We start from the raw sequence: 20544 nt of genomic DNA on the forward strand, positions 1-20544 counted from the left end.
GAAGGATGGCTGACCAGGGAAGAAAAATCTCGTTGGTCCTGTCCAGTCCAGTCCTTCACTCTTTCTGCCTTTGCGGGGGTGGGGAAAGTCTCTGGATACTCCTCCTCCCCTCCCCCACTGTATCTACAGTTCAGATATGCTTTTCTTTTGCAAGATCAGATCTGTCATCCCAAGCCTGCAGCAAGGCAGGTCCCCATTCTACCATGGCTTCTCATTAGTTTTCAAAGGCCCCATTCTTGGGACTTAATTCTCGTCTAAGGCAAGGACTCAAGGGTAGAAAGTCAGAAGCTCTGAAGAAGTCTCTAAATTGAGATATTGAAAACCTCAAAGAGGTGCTCGAACATTTTTTTTTTTTTTTGGTCATAATGTTTGAAAAAAATCTACATCCTGCTTTAGATATTCTAGAATGTTCTTCAAACTAGAATGTTTGAAATTGAAAGGAACCAATGAGCCTGCCTATAAGGTAGGTGTGGAAAACTCATGAATGAGGAGACCACATGGTTGTGAGCATGTTTGCATGTGTGGAGGTTCATGCCCACACCTACCCACATGAGTGTGTCTTGTGATCACTTTACCATGGGTTTTATACCCTAAACCCCTCACCTGCTTTAAAGGCCCTGACTATAACAGTATTATCAGGTCTCCACTCTTCATATTCATGGTGGGCACCAAACTCCATAGCAACTTTTGTCAAACCTTAACAGTCACTAAGAAAAACTTGCACAAGAAACAAAGGGGAATTATCTAAAATGCTTAGTTAACATCATAGCATCTGCTGTTTTAGTAGAGGACCCAGGTTCCAGTCCCAGCACCCCCCATCAAACTCGTCCCCTCTCTATTCCAAGGTCACCTGCACACACACAAACTTATGTAGGCATGCATGCATACACACAATAAATAAATCTTTATAAATCATCTTAGGTTTGACAAGATTGTAGGAGGGTTTTTTTTCCCCTTTTTTTGAGAGACGGGGTCTCTTGTAGCCCAGGCTGGCCTTGAACTCACTGTGTAGTTTAGGATAACCTTGAACCCCTAATCCTCTTGCCTCTACCTCCTAATTACTGAGATGACAAGAAAACATCATCTACAGTGCACTGACATCACATCCAGACAGGCAGGGCAGCTATAAATCATGAATCTATAGATTCTTACCCATATCTCTTGATAAGTGTGTCATTTCTTTGCTGGATGTCACCTAGAATAAAATTGCTAGGTCCTAGAGTGTGTGTGCATTCTCTTTCAATGACTAAGGCCAGCGGCTCTCTGGCTCGTGTATATACATACTCAGTTTTCATAGAGGAAAGTGTCCAACACCTTTGCTCTCAGCTACGTTTGGTCACTGTCTACTTTCTCCTTTTGGTCAGCCTGGCAGTGTGGTTTTCAGATATTGCCTTTGAGGCGAAGGAACTGAGAAATACAGAACTTTTTTTTGAAGGGACACATCCACGTCGTTGGTAGTGCTGTGTCCATTGCCAGCAGCACAAGCCGGGAGTGTTTGCAGGATTAGAGGACTGTCTAACTCTTGAGTTCACAGGGCTCTGGGCTCCCTCCTGTGCCTATAACATAGCCTCTCTCTGATGCACCTGTGTCCCCTTTCCTCTGCCTATCCAACAACACAAGCAGTGGTCTCCCTGGTACCTGAGGAACACTCTTGTTTATGTCTCTCGCAGGGACCGGGACCTGGTCAACAAGTGCGGGGATGATGCGCGCATTTACATCACGTTCCAGTATCACCTCATCATCTATGTGCTCATCCTCTGCATCCCCTCCCTGGGCATCATTTTGCCTATTAACTACATTGGAACTGTTCTAGGTAGGCAGTGATCAGCAGGCTGTTGGCCCTGAGCCACTCACAGTTTAGTAGGCTGGATAAGGCTTGGGCCCCATGGGTCTAGAAATCTGGCTTTTAACTTTCTCTGGAAGGCAGTTGTCATGTGTCCTTAGGCAAGCCATCCTTCAGTTCTCCCATGTGCAGATTGGAGGCTTGTCTGAGCCAAGGCCCGGGAGAGCACAGGCTCACAGTTAAGCCTGGAGCTGTCTATAAATGCCCCTGTGCCTTTGGAGGATGCGTGGCTCACTGGAGAAGCTTCTGAGCCCCTGCTTCTCCCCACGTTCACCCTGGTGGACACAGCCTGTACATGTAGAATTTGTCTGGTAGGACCTCTGCCCACACTCATTGTGACAGGGCAGTGTTGTGAGTGAGGGCTTGGGTCCTAAGTTAGAAAGTCCCTGCCTGGTTCCACAGCTTTCCCCACATCTACTACCCATAAAAATGCCTTCTCCCAGCCGGGCGGTGGTGGCACATGCCTTTAATCCCAGCACTTGGGAGGCAGAAGCAGGCAGATTTCTGAGTTCAAGGCCAGCCTGGTCTACAGAGTGAGTTCCAGGACAGCCAAGGCTACTCAGAGAAACCTTGTCTCGAAACAAAACAAAACAAAACAAAAAATGCCTTCTCCCAAGCTAATCGAGTATTTTACCTTTGGGATCTGTTCCTTCCACTATGTCAGACAGAGAGAGAGAGGTATGCCAAGTACCTGGTACTCTGTGGGAGCTCAGGGAACAGCAGCTGTGTCTTCCTTAGAACTGTGGGAGGGACGAAGCTGTGGGAAGGCTGGTTGGTGTCCAGTGGTTCCTTCCATGTCCAGATGGGAGCTAATTTTACCTCATTCCTTGGGTTTGCCCTGTTTCTCCTCAGCCAGAGGTAGACCTGAATAAATCCACAGTGGCATTTTGAGTATGCCCCAGATTGCAGCACCAGAGGGAATGTCCCTGACATGTAGTGACAGTGTAAATGCAGGAGTCTTAGATAGTCTATGAAGCCTGGGTCTGTCTGGATTCATACATGTAGCCAAAAGGATCTACTTTGTTCACATGCGGCAATGTCCCATTTCCTGGAATTTAGGCCTCTTGTTGGGACTGTGGCCAGCATTGCTAATGTCATCAGTTGGATGGTGGCAACACAGCCAGCTGGTTCCCTCGAAGCTAGTTTGCCGGGTGTCTGTTACATGCCAGCCGTGCTGTGGGGATTCCCCGCAGACACTTGGTCCCACAGATGAGAGCCCAAGTCAGCACCCCTCCCCCCAGGAGGACAACGTTTTTGCTGGAAGTTGGAGACAAGTCTGAGGACCAGAAGGAAAAGCAGATGTAGGCGAGAATCTATATTCTTGGCGTTCGTTCAGGAACCTTGGGTTCAATCCCCACCATAACTACCAGCAGTGAAGAGGCCAGGATCAAGGTTGTCCCTTTTTTCTCTCTTTCAGACTGGAATAGTCACTTTGGTCGGACCACCATTGTCAATGTCTCTACAGAGTAGGTACCTGATTTTCACTCCCATTCTACTAGTTGGTTGCTAGCAGGGAAAGAAGGGCCACGGTGTGGCGCCCTGCATGAGTAGCCCTGTGCTGATGAAGCAAGCCTGATGTCTATGGAATCCAGGGCCTGAGTGGGATGCCAGAAGTTACATCCACCTGGTAGGGCAGGGCTCATAATGCCTTAGTTTCCCCATTTGTCATGAGTGAAACTACCCACACTGGCCGTTCCTGAGGACTATAGAAATGGTTCTATTTGCATAGTGTCCTAGTTAAGGTTTCTATTGCTGGGACGAAAGACCACAATCAAAAAAGCAAGTTGGAGAGGAAAGGGTTTATTTGACTTATACTTCCATGTTTTAGACTATCATTGAAGGATCAAGAACTCAGACAGGCAAGGAACCTGGAGGCAGGATCTGATGCAGAGGCCATGGAGGAGTGCTGTTTACTGGCTTGCTGTTCATCATGGTCTGCTCAGGATCGCCAGCCCAGGGATGGCACCACCCACAATGGGCTGGGCCCACCCACATTAGTCACTCATTAAGACAATGTGTTACAGCTGAATCTTATGGCGGCATTTCCTCCATTGAGGCTCCCTCCTCTCAGATGACTCTAGCTTGTGTCAAGCAGACATAAAATCTTCCACGCTTAGTGATCTGCTCCTGGGAAGACCCTGTAGCAGGGTGGGAGTGGAGTATTCAAGATGCAGTGTCCTTGACAACCCCCAGGGTTCAAGTCATCCCTCAAATAGTGGAGTGACTCACCCATCCGCCAGCCTGCACTTCTGGTGTCCATGGCAGGACAGAAGAATCAAAGGATAAGTTTAGGCTTCACCATTGCCATCGACTTGCTTCTGCATCTCCGGAAAACCTCATCCCAGATTCAGTCCTTAAGCATGGGTAATACCCATTCTCAAGCCAGAACCCCGCCCACCTGGTTAGTAGCTACACCAACCTGAACTGAGCCAGATATGGCCCTGCCTGTCTATGCTAAGGTTCACTAAGTGGCTTGGTCACATTCCTGACCAAACTTCAGAAGCAGTTCCCTGAGATGTAAATAGGGTCCATCCCACCCCATCCCACCCTGCCTTCCGTCTCAGAACAGACTAGCCTTACTAGAACTCTCTGGTCGGCAGAAGGTAGCTGAGGATGTCTCCCCCCCCCCACCAGCCAACTCTGCCCACCTCAGTGTTACCAGTAGGACCAGAGCTGCTAGCACCCCCTGAGCCAGTCATTCTGAAGTGCCTCATGTCTCTTCCCAAGAACTAGAATCCTATAGAGCCTTCAGTGTACATGGTTCCATTTCACAGTGCTGAAATGCTCTTTGAAGAACCTGCCCTTGTCCCAGTGCAGGATTTGAATGCCTAGGCATCTATGTAGATAGGCAGAGGCCTGTGGCAGGTCAGGCGCTGAGACAGAAGGAGTAGACTTGGCTTGGTCTCCTCAAGTCTTAATACTCAAGCTTCCAAATAGTAATTTTGCTCAGATACCTTGAGACAGCATCCTGTGAGAAGCATGCAAGGGTAGAAAACAGAGCCCAATGGTCACCAGCCCTCTACTCTGAGGCAGTGAGTTTGCCTGGCCCTTCTCTCTCTGCATATGACCCAGCACCACCTCACTCAGCCTACTGAGCATCCATGGGTGAGAGATGGCTATCCGTGTGCATGGGCAGCTATGGCTCCTCTCCCTGTGACCTTAGGCAGGTTAGCCACTGCTCTGGCCCTCCTTTCCCTATGGATAAAATGATGGTGGGTGGTCAGGGAACCACCCAGAGGGTTTGGTGAGAAGAGCTTAGTACCACCCTGGATCTGGTCCATTGGAAGTCCTGTTGTAGTGCAGTGAGTCTAGAGACACCATCACAGTGGAAGGGATGGGTGGGAATACTGATGGCATGATGGAGGTTGAGCTCCAGAGGCCTGCAGCACATGAGCCTTGTGCTCCATTCTCTCCACAGGAGCAAGTTCCTGTGGCTGCATAGCCTCTTCGCTTTCTTGTACTTCCTCATCAACTTCGCCTTCATGGGTCACCACTGCTTGGGATTTGTGCCAAAGAAGAACCTCCATGTGAGTGTGTGAAGGGTCCTCTCCCCAGCTTCACAAAAGTACCATCTTGGCTCATCCTGCATGCAGGGAGTGGGTGTCTGCCTCTAGCAGGAGCAAGCCATTTGTCCTGCCCTTGGGTGCTATCTGCTTTCCTTCCCCTGCCCTCGAGTCTCACTTGCTAAGCCATGAAAGCCCTTCACACTGGCTGGTAAGTAGCTGCTCATACCTGCCTCTCATCCCTTGCCTCGGCTGCCCTGGAAACTCTGGCCTAGGAGCTGCGTTAGAATGTGTGCCCTAAAGTTTTCCCAGCCTAGGGGATAATTTCTACCCTTGTCCAACTCCCTGGCTGAGGGCTGCACTTGGGGACTTCATATCTCCTTTTTATTATTTCTTTGTTTTTAAGTGTGTATGTGTGTGTTATGTGTGCTGTGTATGCTCATGTGTATGTATACGTGTATGTATACTTGCCCACACAGAGTCCAAAACAGAACATAAGGTGTCCTAGTTTTTTTGATCTCCACCTTACTCCCTTGAGACAATGTCTCTCATTGACCTGGGAGCCAAGCTGGCTGCCAGCAGGCCTCCATGATCTTCCTGTCTCTGACTCCCATTGCATTGAGGTTGCAGGCAGACTTGGCCACGACTGTCTTTTTGTGCAGGCGCTAGGAAGTTGGACTCATGTCTTCATTTTTGGGCAGCAGACATTCTTAACCCATTGAGCCCCTCTTCCCACAGCCTGAGTCTTCATCTCTTGACCTACTCATACCTTCAAGGCCAGGGAAGGATATTAGGCAATCTTGGTGTTGAGGGAGACCATAGCCTCTGGTGTGCAGAGCTCAATGCTGAGTGGCCATGAGTGGGCAGCTGTGTTGAGTTATCTGTGATCTGTGGGACAAGAGCACCCATGGGAATAGCCATCCATCCATGGTGTCATCCCTAGCCTGCCATTGTTTAGTAGCGCAGCAGGGTCTACTCCTTTGAGCCTACCCTATCCAAGACAGATTCACTTTAACCTACCTCAGAATGGAGACCCATACACCCTGAAGCCAGCCCAAGCACAGAGCCTGGAACACCCATTGGCTTCAGCTTTCCTAGTTACTCACAGAGTCAAACAGGAAGTTTGGGCAAGACACCCCAGCTTCTCCTCAATCTTGCTGTGTTAGCCCACTTTCCGTCACTATAATAATGTTCCTGGGGGAGTCAACCTAAACTAAGGAATGGTTTTTTTGTTTGTTTTTGTCTCATGGTTTTGGTTTTTATTACATATTCAGTCTGCTCCCTTGCTTTGGGGCCTGTGGTTAGACAGTTCATAATGACAGGAACAGGTGTCTTGGGAAGGTTACTCACCCCAAGGTGGCAGATGAATAAAGATGAAGAGGAAGAGCACATTGCCAGCTACCTACGATCACTCATTAAGCCTCCTCTCAAAGTCTCTTTTTCCCCATGGCACTGGGGCCTTCAGGAAATACCCCGGATTGAGCCCATTATGCTTACTCCCAACTCCAGGCTCCTAGAATACTAGGGATTTCTCTGGCAACATGAGGTTTTACACCAGAAAGATAGTTCAAGCAGACTAGAACTTGGGGTTGGGCCAGCTACAAGTGGGCCAACCCCACTTTTCTAGAAGGGGAGATGTGGTCCTTCACATTGGCTCTGGCCCTGCCTTCCTGACCTCAGATGTCTGGCAGGGACCCCTAGCTGGAGCACAGAGAATGACCAAGACCTAGTTTGCTGATCTCTGGTCTCCTGGAAGCTGGCAAGCAGCTTACTTAGCAGGGAGTCTTTAGGTAGCAAGAAGCCTACCTAGTGTGAGCAGAAGACCTGCTCTCCAGGGCCTCTGGGCCACTAAGGACCCACATATCTACCACTCCTGTGGAAGCACAGCCTTGTCTCTCCCAACTCCAGTTCATGAGGACACTGATGATCACCTATGTGCCCACTGAAATCCAGGATCCCGAGATCATCAGCAAGCACTTCCAGTAAGTGGGAGGGTGGGCTGTGTTGAGCATGGTCTCCTCCCAGGATCCCCTTCTGGGTTCTCATATGAGGGAGTTGTCACAGGATGTGGGGGGCTATGGACATTCCTGGTGGTGGCCTCTCTGAAGTCAGCTCAGAATTAGCTTTTCAGAACGGAGAGGACCTTCAAAGCTACAGCCGAGTTGTAAAGGCCCTTGTCTGACATGGGTGAGAGGCAAGAGGGGCCATTTAACTCTTTCTTGTGGCTTCAGCTACTCAGCCCAAGGAGACTCTACTTCCCAACTATCTCAAGTACAGTGTCTCCAGACCTTTTTGGTGTCCCCAAGTCTCTGGATACAGATACGCTGTTCCTTGTCTCTCAAAAGTAGCTGCTCCCTAGGCCCCCAGGGTTTGGAGCTACCCATATCCTGTTCTGAATTATCTATAAAAAGATGTTGTAAGTCTCAGATGATCAGGATATAAATCCCAAGGATAGCTTAGTTTTAGGGACAAGGATGGATGCTATTCTGAGAGGCAAAACCCCCAGACAGTTGACCCTCCCATTCCTGTGGACTGTGATACCAAGTAGGTAGTGAGGTTGCTCAACCTAGCCCTACAGGCTAGTTCAGCATCCTTGTTTGTGACCACAGTGAGGCCTATCCTGGGTGTGTGGTGACCAGAGTCCATTTCTGCTATGATGTCAGGAACCTGATTGACTTGGATGATCAAAGGTGAGCCCAGAGGGGGCCCGCTGGCATCTGGGGTGGAAGTGCAAGGAAAGGATGGTGCTTTCTGTTTGTTATGTCTAGAATGTTTTCCTCTGTTGCTCTCCACTGACAGGCGCCATGCCATGCGGGGCAGGCTCTACTACACGGCCAAGGCTAAGAAGACAGGGAAGGTGATGATCAAGACACACCCCTGTTCCCGCCTGTGCTTCTGCAAATGTTGGACCTGCTTCAAGGAGGTAACTGACAAGGCTGTTGGGAACACTGGAGAAAGGGTGGAGAGCTATGCTTCAGGATGGTCCCTTGCCTGAGTCCAAATCTCTAGGGCCCATTTGGGTCTAACCTGGTCGTCCAGACCTGGCACCCCATACCCATTATCTTTAAGGATACAAAGGTGTTAAAACCTTTCTTGGGTTCCCCTCCAGGGCAACCATAGAGGCTTGCTCTTGTCTGCTTTCTGGTTCTAGAAAGACACCAGAGGGAACATGGTAGGCTTCAGGAAGCAGCTAAGCCTCAGGCTTCCAAAGCCATCAGGGCAGAAAGCCTTGAAGAAGCAGAATCCACCTTGTCCCCTGACCACTGTGGCTAGAGGGGTCTGGGGCACTTGGACTCCTGTTTCAGCCAGACTAAAAGAAGAGTGCCCAGCCTTCAGCAAAAATGGACATTCTTTTGTCTTTCTGAAGTTCACTTGGGTTTGAAGCATCCACTAACCACATCGTGCCTCAGTATCCCCAGATCTGGGGTGAAGTACTGACTCAGCATGTAGCTGTTGTGGGGGTGAAGAGCTGCTGCATGAAAGAGTCCTGGATCCCAGCCGGGCCTCCTTGGCCCTCGCTTCTCTGGCTCTGAGGGTCTCCTCTTGTCCCAGGTAGATGCGGAGCAATACTACAGTGAGCTGGAGGAGCAGCTGACAGACGAGTTCAATGCCGAGCTCAATCGTGTTCAAATGAAGAGGCTTGACCTGATCTTTGTCACCTTCCAGGATGCTAGGACAGTGAGACGGTGGGTGCTGGATGACCAGAGTTCAAGCTTAGCCTAAGGGGGAGGGTAGAGGCCACTTTCTTATCCTCATCTAGCTTAAGAGAAAGGGGGATCGAGCCTCCCTTCAGCTGCTGTGTTCTACCCTGGTGGCTCTCTCCTCCTTTCTGGGAGCTTCCACATTGCTGTCCCCAACATAGTTGTGCCATTTCCCCAGCTGGTGGGCCTCAACTGCTGTCTGGGAATTATCGTCATTTACCTTAGTACAGGGGTATCAGCATAGCCTATGATCTCTTGCCAAGAATGATAGCCATTTCTTCTCATTCCATTACACACATAGCCCCCCACCACCATTACAAGTGAGAAAGCCAAGTGAGAGAAGGCCATTTTGACCTTTCTTCCCCTCTGTTGTAAGCTTGCCCATAAAGCTTTCCATTTCTTCTGTCCTGGCCTTTAACAATCTCATCTCAACAAGGAATCAATTCTAATCAATTTAGAATGTTCTAGAAGGATTTTCAGTACCAAAATAAAAATGTATGGGAACTCCAGAACTGGTCTCTAAAGGACTGTGGGGACCTCCTCTCCCCAATGGGAACCTTATAATGCATGGGTATTATGTGGAGTGCCCCTCTTTCACCCCACCCTACAAAAGAATCTATAACCTAGATTTTAATCACAAACAATGCTGCACAATTTTCCAAGTCACTTAAACCCTCAAACTTCTTTTTAAAAAGATTTTGTTTTATATTATTTCATGTGTATGGGTGTTTTGCTTGCATGTATGTCTTGTGCAACATCTGCATGTCTGGTGCTCAAAGAGGCCAGCAGAGAGCATCTGATCTTCTGCGACTAGAGTTACAGAGGGTTGTGAGTAGTTATGTGGGTGCTGGAAATTGAACCGTAGTCCTCTGAAAAAGCAGCTAGTGTTCCTAATTTCTGAGCCATCTCTCCAGCCCCTCAAACAACAAACAACTTCTCTTCTCTTCTCTTCTCTTCTCTTCTCTTCTCTTCTCTTCTCTTCTCTTCTCTTCTCTTCTCTTCTCTTCTCTTCTCTTCTCTTCTTTTTCCCCTCTCTCCTTTCTCCTCTCTCCTCTCTCCTCCCCTCTCCTCCCCTCCCCTTTCTCCTCTTTTTTGCTGCCAAGTTTCTTTGTGTAGTTCTGGCAGCCCTGGAACTTCTCTGTAAACCTGTTTGGTCTCAACTCAGGGATTTGCCTTTTTCTGTCTCCCAAGTGCTGAGATAAAAGACAAGACCAACCCCCACTTTTCAAATTTCTTGAGTGCCCTGTTTAGTTACTGATATCTGCTTCGTTCACTCTCTGGTAGGTTGTCAAGGAACATATAGATTCTATTGTTGCTGTTGTTATTGTTGTTGTTATCAGTGTATGTCATATAAAGCAATAACCTTATACAAGACAAGATTGTTTATTTCTTAAAATATCACCAGTTGGCAAAGATATGAGCCTTCGTTTCAGCAGCATGTGTTAGTAGAAGGTCATAGACTGGGCTCTCACACCAGCATGTACTCCTGTCCAGTTGCATCTCAAGACTATTTCTAGATTGCATTCAATTTAGGAATCTCCTAACCAGCAAACACAGATCCAAGTTCAAAGGAAGAACTCCAGAACCTGGAGTTATGATGCTAATATGAGTTAAATCTAGCCCTTCTATAACCCCAAAGAATGAACTCATCTGTGCATGTTACTGCCACTAAGAGAGGACAGGAGCTCAGGACCCTGTGGCCTGCTCTTCTTCCTGGATAATGTAGACACTTCCAATGCCCCCTTCTCCACCCCCCCACCCCCGCCAGATACTGCACTTTAGGAACTATCCATTTCTGAGGTCCTGGGGGACTTAACAAAGGCTTTGAGAATCCTCAAAAAGAGGAGCATCCCCAAAGGCAGGACTGTTGCGGTGGCCCTGGGATCCTGGAATCTGTTTCTCTGAAGCTTTCCTCCTACTCCTGACCTATGTCTTCTCTTTGATCCATCTCCACAGCATCTATGATGATTACAAGTGCATCTATTGTGGTAGACACCCCAAGCAGTCTTCAGTAACGACCACCATCAAAAACTACCACTGGAGGGTTGTTCAGGCCCCTCACCCCAAAGACATCATCTGGTAAGTTTTCTCTGTGTCCCAATGTCTGTCTCTGAAATTGAAGAAGACCACAGGACAGAGCCTCTGCCCTCTACTTTATTGCCCAACAGAGTGTCCATGGGAACTAGACTCAGAACTGTCTAAACCCAACTCCTGCTGGGCTCTGCCAGGTGCTTTCTTGAGCATCATAGTACCTGCCCACCCCATGCCTACCTTCCCCATATGCATGGAAGGGACCAACCTTGGGTAAGGTTTTCACTGAAATATCTCTCTAGCCTCTGAGACATAGTCTGAGCTTTTACAGATGGTGTCAAGGAAAAAGCCCAGTGAGCACTGCACATAGGCCCAGGCCCACAACTGGCATCAGGAAAAAGTATTGGTCTCTCTGTGGACTGAGGTTTGGCCTAAGTGTGCCTCCCTTCTCCCTCCCTTTCCAGGAAACACCTGTCCATCCGCCGCTTCAGTTGGTGGACTCGCTTTATCGCCATCAACACCTTCCTGTTCTTCCTTTTCTTCTTTCTCACCACACCTGCCATCATCATCAACACCATCGACATGTACAATGTCACCCGCCCCATTGAGAAATTGCAGGTGCCTCTTTTGTTCAGGCTGGGCCTGGGGTGGGGAGGGACTGGCTCCTGGGACAGGAATCCTGGATCTAGAACTTTTACAACAGCATGGTGGAGGTTGAGTGGTGTCATAGGTGAGGTCGTGTGTCCTGGGTTCTAGGTAGGATGATTGCGGGGCATTGCCCATCTCAGAGACAGGCTAGAGAAGAAAGAGAGTGTGTAGGTAGGTTCTGTGGAGAGATTGAGGATGGGTGGTCCAGCCAGAGTGGACTTAGGAGGTACTTTTAGATCCTTTCACTGCTGTTGGAGGACAACAGCAGGCATAAACCATTCTGTTCTCACCAGGCTTCTTTGGTTATTGGTAAGTGTAGAGGGTACGAAAGAGTAGGATGAGCCCTAATACAGACATGGGAAGAAAGAAAGACCCTTCAGTGTTATGTCTGCCTCCTGAGCATAGATACCTCTCGTGGACTTACCCAACCTTAAGGTATGAGAATCTGCCTCCTCCAGCTAGGTGGACATCTGGCCAGGAAGGCACCAAAGAAAAGTCAGACCTACTCTGTAGCCTCCAAGAGAGCAAGTTAGTTCTTGACTGGGCTGGGAGATGCAGGGCTAGTGGGAGAACCAGGGTAGCCTGCACGGGGAAGGGGCTCCTTGTGCTGACGGCTCCTGCCTTTTCTATTCTCCGTACCCTTCCAGACCCCAATCGTGACTCAGTTCTTCCCCTCTGTACTGCTCTGGGCCTTCACTGTGATAATGCCTCTGCTGGTCTACTTATCCGCCTTCCTAGAGGCCCACTGGACGAGGTGAGCTGGGGATGTTGGCGGCTCCTCTCCTCCCCTATGAGTGTCTCTTTCGTCCTAGACTCTTTCCTTTCCTTTCTGCCGGGCACTTGGGCCTTCTATCTAACCCAAGGGTTAAGATAGTAGAAATCGTTACTATATACTTAATAGAAATGTTTGCTTGTCCTATAGCCAAGGGTAAGGCTCATGTTGATTGTTGAAATTCTCCAGATTTGAGTATCATTGGTAATGTGCTTTGGATACGGAGATGTGCTTTGTGTTTCCTTCCTATGCCCAGGACAGACATTACTAGTTGCTCACACTGTTCATTCCTGCTGTTCTTAGATACAGTACAGCTCACAGTGCTCTGTGAAAAGGGCATTGGACTATACTTCATAGATCCCTGTCCATTCATCTTGCTTTCCTCTCTCTTTGCTTATTTTGGTTTTGTTTTTGTTTTGAGACGGGGTCTTTACATAGATAGTCCTGGGTATTCTGGAACTCCCTATGTAGACCAGGCTGGCCTTACACTCACACAGATCCACCCACCTCTGCCTCACCAGTGCTAGGATTAAAGACATATGCTACCACACCCACCTCAGATCTTTGATTGTTATTCTGTCTCCCACAGTGATAAGTGTTTCTCTTCATTTCCTTGTAGATCAACTCAGAACCTGTTCATAGTGCACAAATGCTACATCTTCCTGGTGTTTATGGTGGTCATTCTGCCCTCCATGGGGCTCACCAGGTACCTCGCTCTCAGTTATCCCTCTTGTCTAATCCAGGTTCAGCCTAGAGTAGAAATCTTCTTTCAGGTACCATAGGCCTCCTATGGTTGCTGAAAGTCTCCTCAAATGACAGTCTTGTGTCTGTCACAAGCATAGCTTGAGCCAAGTATCATGCAAACTATAAAGTGAACTCTGCCCCAGTCTGGAAGACAAGACATCCTTGCCAGTGGACTGGCAACCCAAGGGGGAAGAATGCAGCCAACATAAATGGGAAGTTAGGAGAGAGACAGAGAGAGACAGAGAGACAGAGAGCACTCATAGAGATAGTTGGCAAAGATCTGTTGCAGAAAGTGGTCTTGAGCTATAAGGCCAAGAGTGAGGGACACAGATGACCTAGCATTAAGATCATGGGGATAGGGTGACTGGCCAGCTAGCACCAAGCCAGGGACTCAAGAATTGTTGAGGGAGAATGGAAAGTAGGAAGTTGGACAGAGGAATCGAGCTCTACACTGTAGCACATGAACATTGTAACTGAAGGTCTGATTTTGTTCTTCATTCCAGTCTGCATGTATTTTTACGCTGGCTCTTTGACATCTACTATCTTGAACATGCGACCATCAGGTTCCAGTGAGTATTCTTGGATGTACACAGGGTTTTCTGTGTGTCTGCACTGGTGTGGGGATGTATACCCTTCCCCAGTCTAACCCTGCATCAGTGGCACCCAGAAGCAGGTACATGCAGGTGAAGGCATTAACCTGTGTCGTGGTCCCCTTTGGCAATCCAGTGATGACCAGGGACCTCTTCTTGAAATCACTGTAGTTTCACAAGAAGTTACCACAGAAATGTACAGGATAGGGGATCCCTACCTGTCTTCAGATAGTTTTCCTCACTGGTAATATTTTGCATGAATAGAGTGTAATGTAAGACCCAGGAACCTTGTGTTGGTACAATACACAAAGCTGATCAAGTTGCCTCCAGTTTCCACATACTAAGTGGTGTATATAAGTGTGTTACATACATGGATTGCACTGTTATCAGAGGCAAGAGAGATGGCTCAGTGGTTATATACTCAGAGTATATATACTATTTTTCCAAGGACCAGAGATCAATTCCCATAGGTGGTTCAAAACTGTCTATAACCCCAGCTCCAGGGGATCCCTTTTCTGGCCTCCTTAAACACTGCACTCTCCTGTACAAACCCACACATGGACACACACATACACCCATCATTTCAAAGTAAAATAAAATAAATACATTTATCAAAATGCTTTACAGTTTGTGTCAGTCTTCATTAACCCATCAATACATTTTAAATAGAAGCAATATAATGTTACAATTTCTGTTTACTTCGCAGACATCAGTGCAAAGGCTGACTAACTACTGGAATAAGAACATTAAAATTAGGGATGACAGGCTCCATGACCACATGTGCATCATGTTGAAAATCTGGCCTGTCGTGTTTTTGGTTTTGTTTTTGTTTTTCATGGTTTTGAAACCCCCAGTTTTCAAAGACATATTTCAAATGACTTCATCTTTCCACAGCTTGCTCTTTAAGGCAAGGACCAGGATCTCCCAAGTTTTCTACAGTTAAACTGACACTGTAGTCATAGAAAGCTGTCTTTCCTAACATGAGTGGGCTCATCTTGGGCTAGGCACATGTCTCCAATACAGTTTACTTAATAAAGCAAAGCTTGTGAGTCAACTTCAATACCATGAAGAATGAACACGAAGAGTGTTGCTTTTAGACACAGATCCTACTAGACTCAAGATTCTCCTGCCTCAGCTTCCCATAGGAACCACATCTCCATCGTGTGCTCACTAGGTAAATCCTCTACCACTGACCTAGTTCTACCTCTTAAGATAGTGTTTGAAGAAATTCTGAAACATGCCCAGAGGCTCACAGTCCTCTCTACAAGAACAATAGCACAATTATGTAGATGGGGGAGCTGAGAAATGCCAGGCATGCTTTAGTCTCCCTTTAGAAAAATTGTGCGTGCATGCGTGTTTGTGTGCGTGCGTGTTTGTGTGTGTGCATGTGTGTACGCACGTGTGTATGTATGTGCGTGTGTGTTTGTGTGCGTGCATGCGTGTTTGTGTGCGTATGTGTGAAGGTGTGTGTGTGAGGGTGTGTGTGTACATGCATGTGTGTTTGTGTGTGTGCATGCGTGTTTGTGTGTGTGTGCGTGTGTGAAGGTATGTGAAGGCCTATGTCTTTTTGCTGATGATTCTCCAAGGAAACAAATGGCAAATTTCAATTAGAGATTAGTGAAACTAAAGATATCATCGTGGGGGCATGAAGAGATAGCTCAGCTGTCAAGATCATGTATCGTTCTTGCAGAGAACCCAGGTTTGGTTCCTAGCACCTATTCTAGACGGCTCATAACCTCCTATCACTCCAGCTCAGGGGGAATCTGATGCCTCTGGCCTCCGTGGGCACCTGCACTCATGGGCACATCTCCATACACAAACACATATACCTTATGTATATTTTTTAAAAAGATTTATTTATTTATTTTATGTATATGAGTACACACTGTAGCTGTACAGATAGGTGTGGGCCTTTATCTGGTTGTTGGGAATTGAATGTTTTAGGACCTCTGCTCACTTCGGTTGGCCCTGCTCACTCAGGCCCAAAGATTTATTTATTATTATAATTAAGTACACTGTAGCTGACTTCAGACGCACTAGAAGAGGGCGTCAGATCTCGTTATGGGTGGTTGTGAGCCACCATGTGGTTGCTAGGATTTGAACTCAGGATCTTTGGAAGAGTAGTCCGTGCTCTTACCCACTGAGCCATCTCACTAGCCCCACCTTATGTGTATTTAAAGTAATAAAAACAAGTCCTTAAATTTTTTTTAAAGATGTCATATTTCCTTGTCTAAGACCATATGTCTTCAGAATTCTGCGTCTATCTGGATGCAGACATCTGATCGGTCCACTCTAAACCTTATTTTATGTAGTCCATCCATATGTCTGCTCAAAAAGACTGTTTGTTAAATTGGACTCTTGGTATCTATGCATTTATACTCATGTGTGTGCATGCGAAGGACACCTTGAGGTGTCTCTGCACAGAGTAAAGTGCCTACCACCTCACTGGGGCACACAGTCTACAAACTATCATCTCATATGTGATCCATCATTGATAAAAATGACGTTATGGAGAGTGGCTGTTTATGGATCTTTTCCCATTAATTAATTTATTTATTTATTCACTTTACATCCAGATTGCAGCCCCTCTCTACCCCAGTCTCTCCCTCTATGGCACCTCTCCCTACCCCTCTTCCCTTTCACCTATGAGAAGGGGGAGGTGCCCCCTGGCATCTCAACCCACCCTGGCACCTCAAGTCACTACAGGACTAGGCACATCCTCCCACTGAGAGGATGAGGCAGCCCATTTAGGGGAACAGGATCCATAGGCAGGCAACAGTCAGGGTAAGTCCCCATTCTAGTTGTTGAAGGATCTACATGAAGACCAAGCTGCACATCTGCTATATACAGCAGGAGGGCCTAAGTCCAGCCATTGTATTCTCTGTGGTTGATGGTTCAGTTTCTAAGAACCCCGAGGGTCCAGGTTAGTTGACTCTGTTTGTCTTTCTATCTCCTCCGGGTTGCTCAATCCTTCCCCCAACTCTTCCACAAGACTTCCCTAGATCCGTGTAATGTTTAACTGTGGTCTCTGTATCCATTTTGGGCAGCTGCTGGGTGGAGCCTCTCAGTGAACAGTTATGCTAGGTTCCTGTCTGTGTGTGAATCCAGGTGACAGATACAAGCATAACCTGGGACACCAAGGTAGTTGAGGCCTCCTTCACGTTGCAAGCCTACACTGTGTCCCTGTTGATCCTCTGCGGACAGCTTAGTACATTCCCCACCCCCAACTCCCAAATTGTCAGGGCTTGCTACTGCATTCACGTATGTTTATGTCACATAGGGCACCTGTGAATCCCACCCAGCAGTGACAAATACAACTGTCAACAGTGTCTTCCCATGTTGTATATTGTAACAAGGCTTTGACCAACAAAGGGACATCAATGTGCATGTGACTTTTTCATCCCTGTGAATCCACTACCCATGCAGGCACAGTAGGAGTTGTCTCCTCCATCCACACATAGACCTCCATGGAGACATGGCTGACTGGCACACTCATCAAAGTTGAGTTCACAGTGGTCACCAAAGAATCCAGGTGCATAGTCACAGAAGTGGGCCCTAAGAGCATCCTGACCTGTGGCACCATGTAGACATGGTTGGGATCCATATTCATCAATTTCCAGCTCACAGTTCCCACCAGAACACTTATTGAGGCATACTGCCCCATTCTCGCAGAGATCGGAAACACTCACGTTCACTTCCAAGCACCATGCCTGCCTTGGTATCCAGGCACACAGAAGCAGGAGTGGCCATGGATTCCATCCCTGCACACAGCCGCATTGTGGCAAGGGCTGGAAGCACTCTCATTGTCATCTGTCTCACAGAACCTTCCAGCATATCCAGCAGGACAGATCCAGGCAGGATGCTCAGGGTCTTTATGGGGGTTCCTCCATATTGACAGGCATTCCCTCTACAAGAATTAGTGGCAGTTTCACAGGTCAGCTCACCGTACCCAGGAGGACATTGGCACAGGAAACCCTTTCTCCTGAGGTAGTCACACAAGTGGCAATTCCTTGGCAGAAATTGGAGAATCATGGATCTTTTAGATCTTCATATCTTTTGTCCATATTATGGCTATGCCTAAGCAGCTTTTGTCTTGTGAAAACCCTTATGCATAGAATTATTTTGGCAAGACTTTAAGAGATAGATGGTATTGTCTGTTTATGGATCTTTATTCTCTCTACTGTTTCTGTCTTTTCCTCCCCCAACATCTCTTTCCTCTGTCCTTCCACCACCTCTCCCCTTCCTCCACTGCCCAGGTGCGTGTTCCTTCCAGACAACGGTGCATTTTTTATCAACTACGTGATCACAGCAGCTCTGCTTGGCACAGGCATGGAGCTGATGCGACTGGGGTCACTCTGCACATATTGTACCCGCCTCTTCTTATCCAGATCAGAGCCAGAAAGAGTTCACATCAGAAAGGTGAGGGCCAGCCCCTTCTCTAAGCGTAGTCTTCTGGGAGAGAAAGGAAAGGGTCGCTGTGGGTGCTAGGACCCACGGTGGGGGCCTGCGACCATAGGTGGCTGTTTCTTGGACTCCAAGGTGGGAAGCAATGTTGCTTCTAGGACTGAGCTGCCAGCCAGCTCCCTAGAGGAATCCCAGAAGCATGCAAGACAAGGGAATCTGGGCAAGCGGAGGGTGACCCCCTTCCCTCTGCCTTAGAACCAGGCCATGGATTTCCAATTTGGAAGAGAGTATGCATGGATGTTGAACGTCTTCAGCGTGGTGATGGCATATAGCATCACTTGCCCTATAATTGTCCCGTTTGGTAAGTCATCTACAAGGTACCGCCTCCCAGCCCCCAGGGATACACATTCTGAAATTGGAGTAGGAAACACCCTCCATGGAATCAGGCTACCTCCCAGAGCATGAGGAGATCTGGGACCAACTGTGGCAGGGAGGTGGGAGGAACAGGGCCCAGCCATGGGACTGATTGGATAGCTGCTAACAAGGGGTGTTGGTTGAATGCATGTGTGAATGAACGACATCACCTAGCTGGCAGAATCAGTTCTGGAGGTGACAGAAATCATCTCCATAGGTCTCCCACAGCCCATCTTGGGCTCTTGTTGCCCTAACAGTGCTGAGTCTGTCCTCTAAGCTCTATGGGGACCTGAGGGCGGCACAGATCTGCTAGGTTAGAGCAGCCAGTAGCTGTATCTCTGTCTTCTGGTTCCCAGGGCTGCTGTATCTGTGCATGAAGCACATCACAGACCGCTATAATATGTACTACTCTTACGCGCCCACCAAACTGAATGCGCAGATCCACATGGCTGCCGTCTACCAGGCCATTTTTGCCCCACTCTTGGGGCTCTTCTGGATGCTCTTCTTCTCCATCCTGCGAGTAGGTGGGTGCCCAGCCTGCTGTTTGGTCCTGCCTCTGCCTGACCTCTGTCCTGTGAGTCTCTTGAGACTACCTCTGCTAGAAGAGGAGAGCTTAGGGTGAGAAGGACATTGCTCCTGGGACTTGGCCAAGGCCAGTGACAACTCTGGGCCACAGTGCATGCATTAGCTTTGGCAGAACTTTGAGACAAAGGCAAAGTCCAAATGATGTGGATTTGGCTTCGAGTATAAAATGTCACATTCCTCTATTCTAAATGTAGATGGGCAGAAAATAGAAGAGCAGCTTTTGGGACTTGATTCCCATGACATTTCCTCCGGGAGCCCAGATGATGCCTGCTTCCATGGGTTTGCCAGAACCACGAAAATGGAATCAGATTCTGCAATGGTGGCTAGCCTTTGGTTCAACACAGAGTCTTTTGCTATCTTGGGGAACCCAGAGGCACCTTCAGAGGAGGTTCCAGTAGCCCCAGACTGGGTGCTCCTCAGCTCTCTTGCATCTGGGTCACTCATGCCAGTAGGGTGTTCCCAACCCCATTGCCTTCCCTCCTGTGGTAACTTACTTTATCCCCCCGTGGTGTATTTTCCTTGCTCTCTGTCAGAATGACACCTTCCGTTATATTCACAGCATATTCATTTGTTAATATCATCTCCTGCCACCTGGAAGGCATTTTTCCCCCTTGAGTGCCTTTTTCTAAATATCAAAAAGAAAAAGAAAAAAAAAATGACACGGACCAAAAGCTGTTACCCATAATTCCATTTAGAGCTGTTTTGTTTTGTTTTGTTATTGATGTTGTTTTTTTCTTGTTCCCGATTCTAGCTAGGCATTTGCTCAGGGGAGGGAGCAAAGTGAGGGCGTGTGTTTGTTTATTGTTTATAAAATCGTGACCATCCACATCGTAACTTGCAATCTTATATCCTGGGTTTTCTTCTGTGCATTATGCTCTGACTGGCTTCATGGATCGAGAGCCTGTTTGAACACATGCCTTTCGCAGCCGCATTGAGGGCTACAGCTTTTGTTAGCCCTCCGTAGCTTGGTGCTGATGGGGCTGTTTACCGGTTTGTGCTATTGCACAGGCGTGCACCAGTAAGCTTCCTTTGGCAGTCACCTGAGACTGGAGAGTTAATTTTCCATACTGACCTTGTTAAAAATCTGTTACCTTTATGGAGATCAATTCACTCAAGAAACATGTAAATGACTCTTGAATGCTGGGTTGGCTTTTAGTGTGGTTAGCAGTGGGCCAGCAGGAAAAAGGGCCACTCAGAGTCTAAGGGCAGAACTAGTGACTTGAAGATACCTTTGAGAAACCATGGAAACAGGTAGTTGACAGATCAAGAGGGACTTGTTTAGTGGATGTTGGTGTGCGTAATTTAGATC

The 20544-nt window shown here is 47.8% G+C and overlaps 1 protein-coding gene across 12 annotated transcripts in view; it reads left to right on the top strand.

The window, feature by feature from the left end:
• Positions 1–20544, top strand: part of Tmem63c (transmembrane protein 63C) — a 78515-nt gene that overhangs the window by 50268 nt on the left and 7703 nt on the right. For all 12 annotated transcript variants that reach the window (XR_004114285.1, XM_031356229.1, XM_031356237.1 and 9 more), the window contains 15 exons: positions 1671–1813; positions 3261–3309; positions 5262–5370; positions 7255–7328; positions 7956–8036; positions 8146–8269; positions 8899–9032; positions 11004–11126; positions 11543–11696; positions 12374–12480; positions 13118–13204; positions 13746–13811; positions 18089–18251; positions 18492–18597; positions 19007–19174. Coding sequence is in view for 11 of the 12 variants with exons in the window: in XM_031356229.1 (XP_031212089.1) it covers positions 1671–1813; positions 3261–3309; positions 5262–5370; positions 7255–7328; positions 7956–8036; positions 8146–8269; positions 8899–9032; positions 11004–11126; positions 11543–11696; positions 12374–12480; positions 13118–13204; positions 13746–13811; positions 18089–18251; positions 18492–18597; positions 19007–19174 (1688 nt within the window). In the remaining variant the exon portion in view is untranslated. The remainder of the gene's footprint in view (positions 1–1670; positions 1814–3260; positions 3310–5261; positions 5371–7254; positions 7329–7955; positions 8037–8145; positions 8270–8898; positions 9033–11003; positions 11127–11542; positions 11697–12373; positions 12481–13117; positions 13205–13745; positions 13812–18088; positions 18252–18491; positions 18598–19006; positions 19175–20544) is intronic.

This window comes from Mastomys coucha, unplaced genomic scaffold (genome assembly GCF_008632895.1).
Source record: "Mastomys coucha isolate ucsf_1 unplaced genomic scaffold, UCSF_Mcou_1 pScaffold6, whole genome shotgun sequence".
NCBI lineage: Eukaryota > Metazoa > Chordata > Mammalia > Rodentia > Muridae > Mastomys > Mastomys coucha.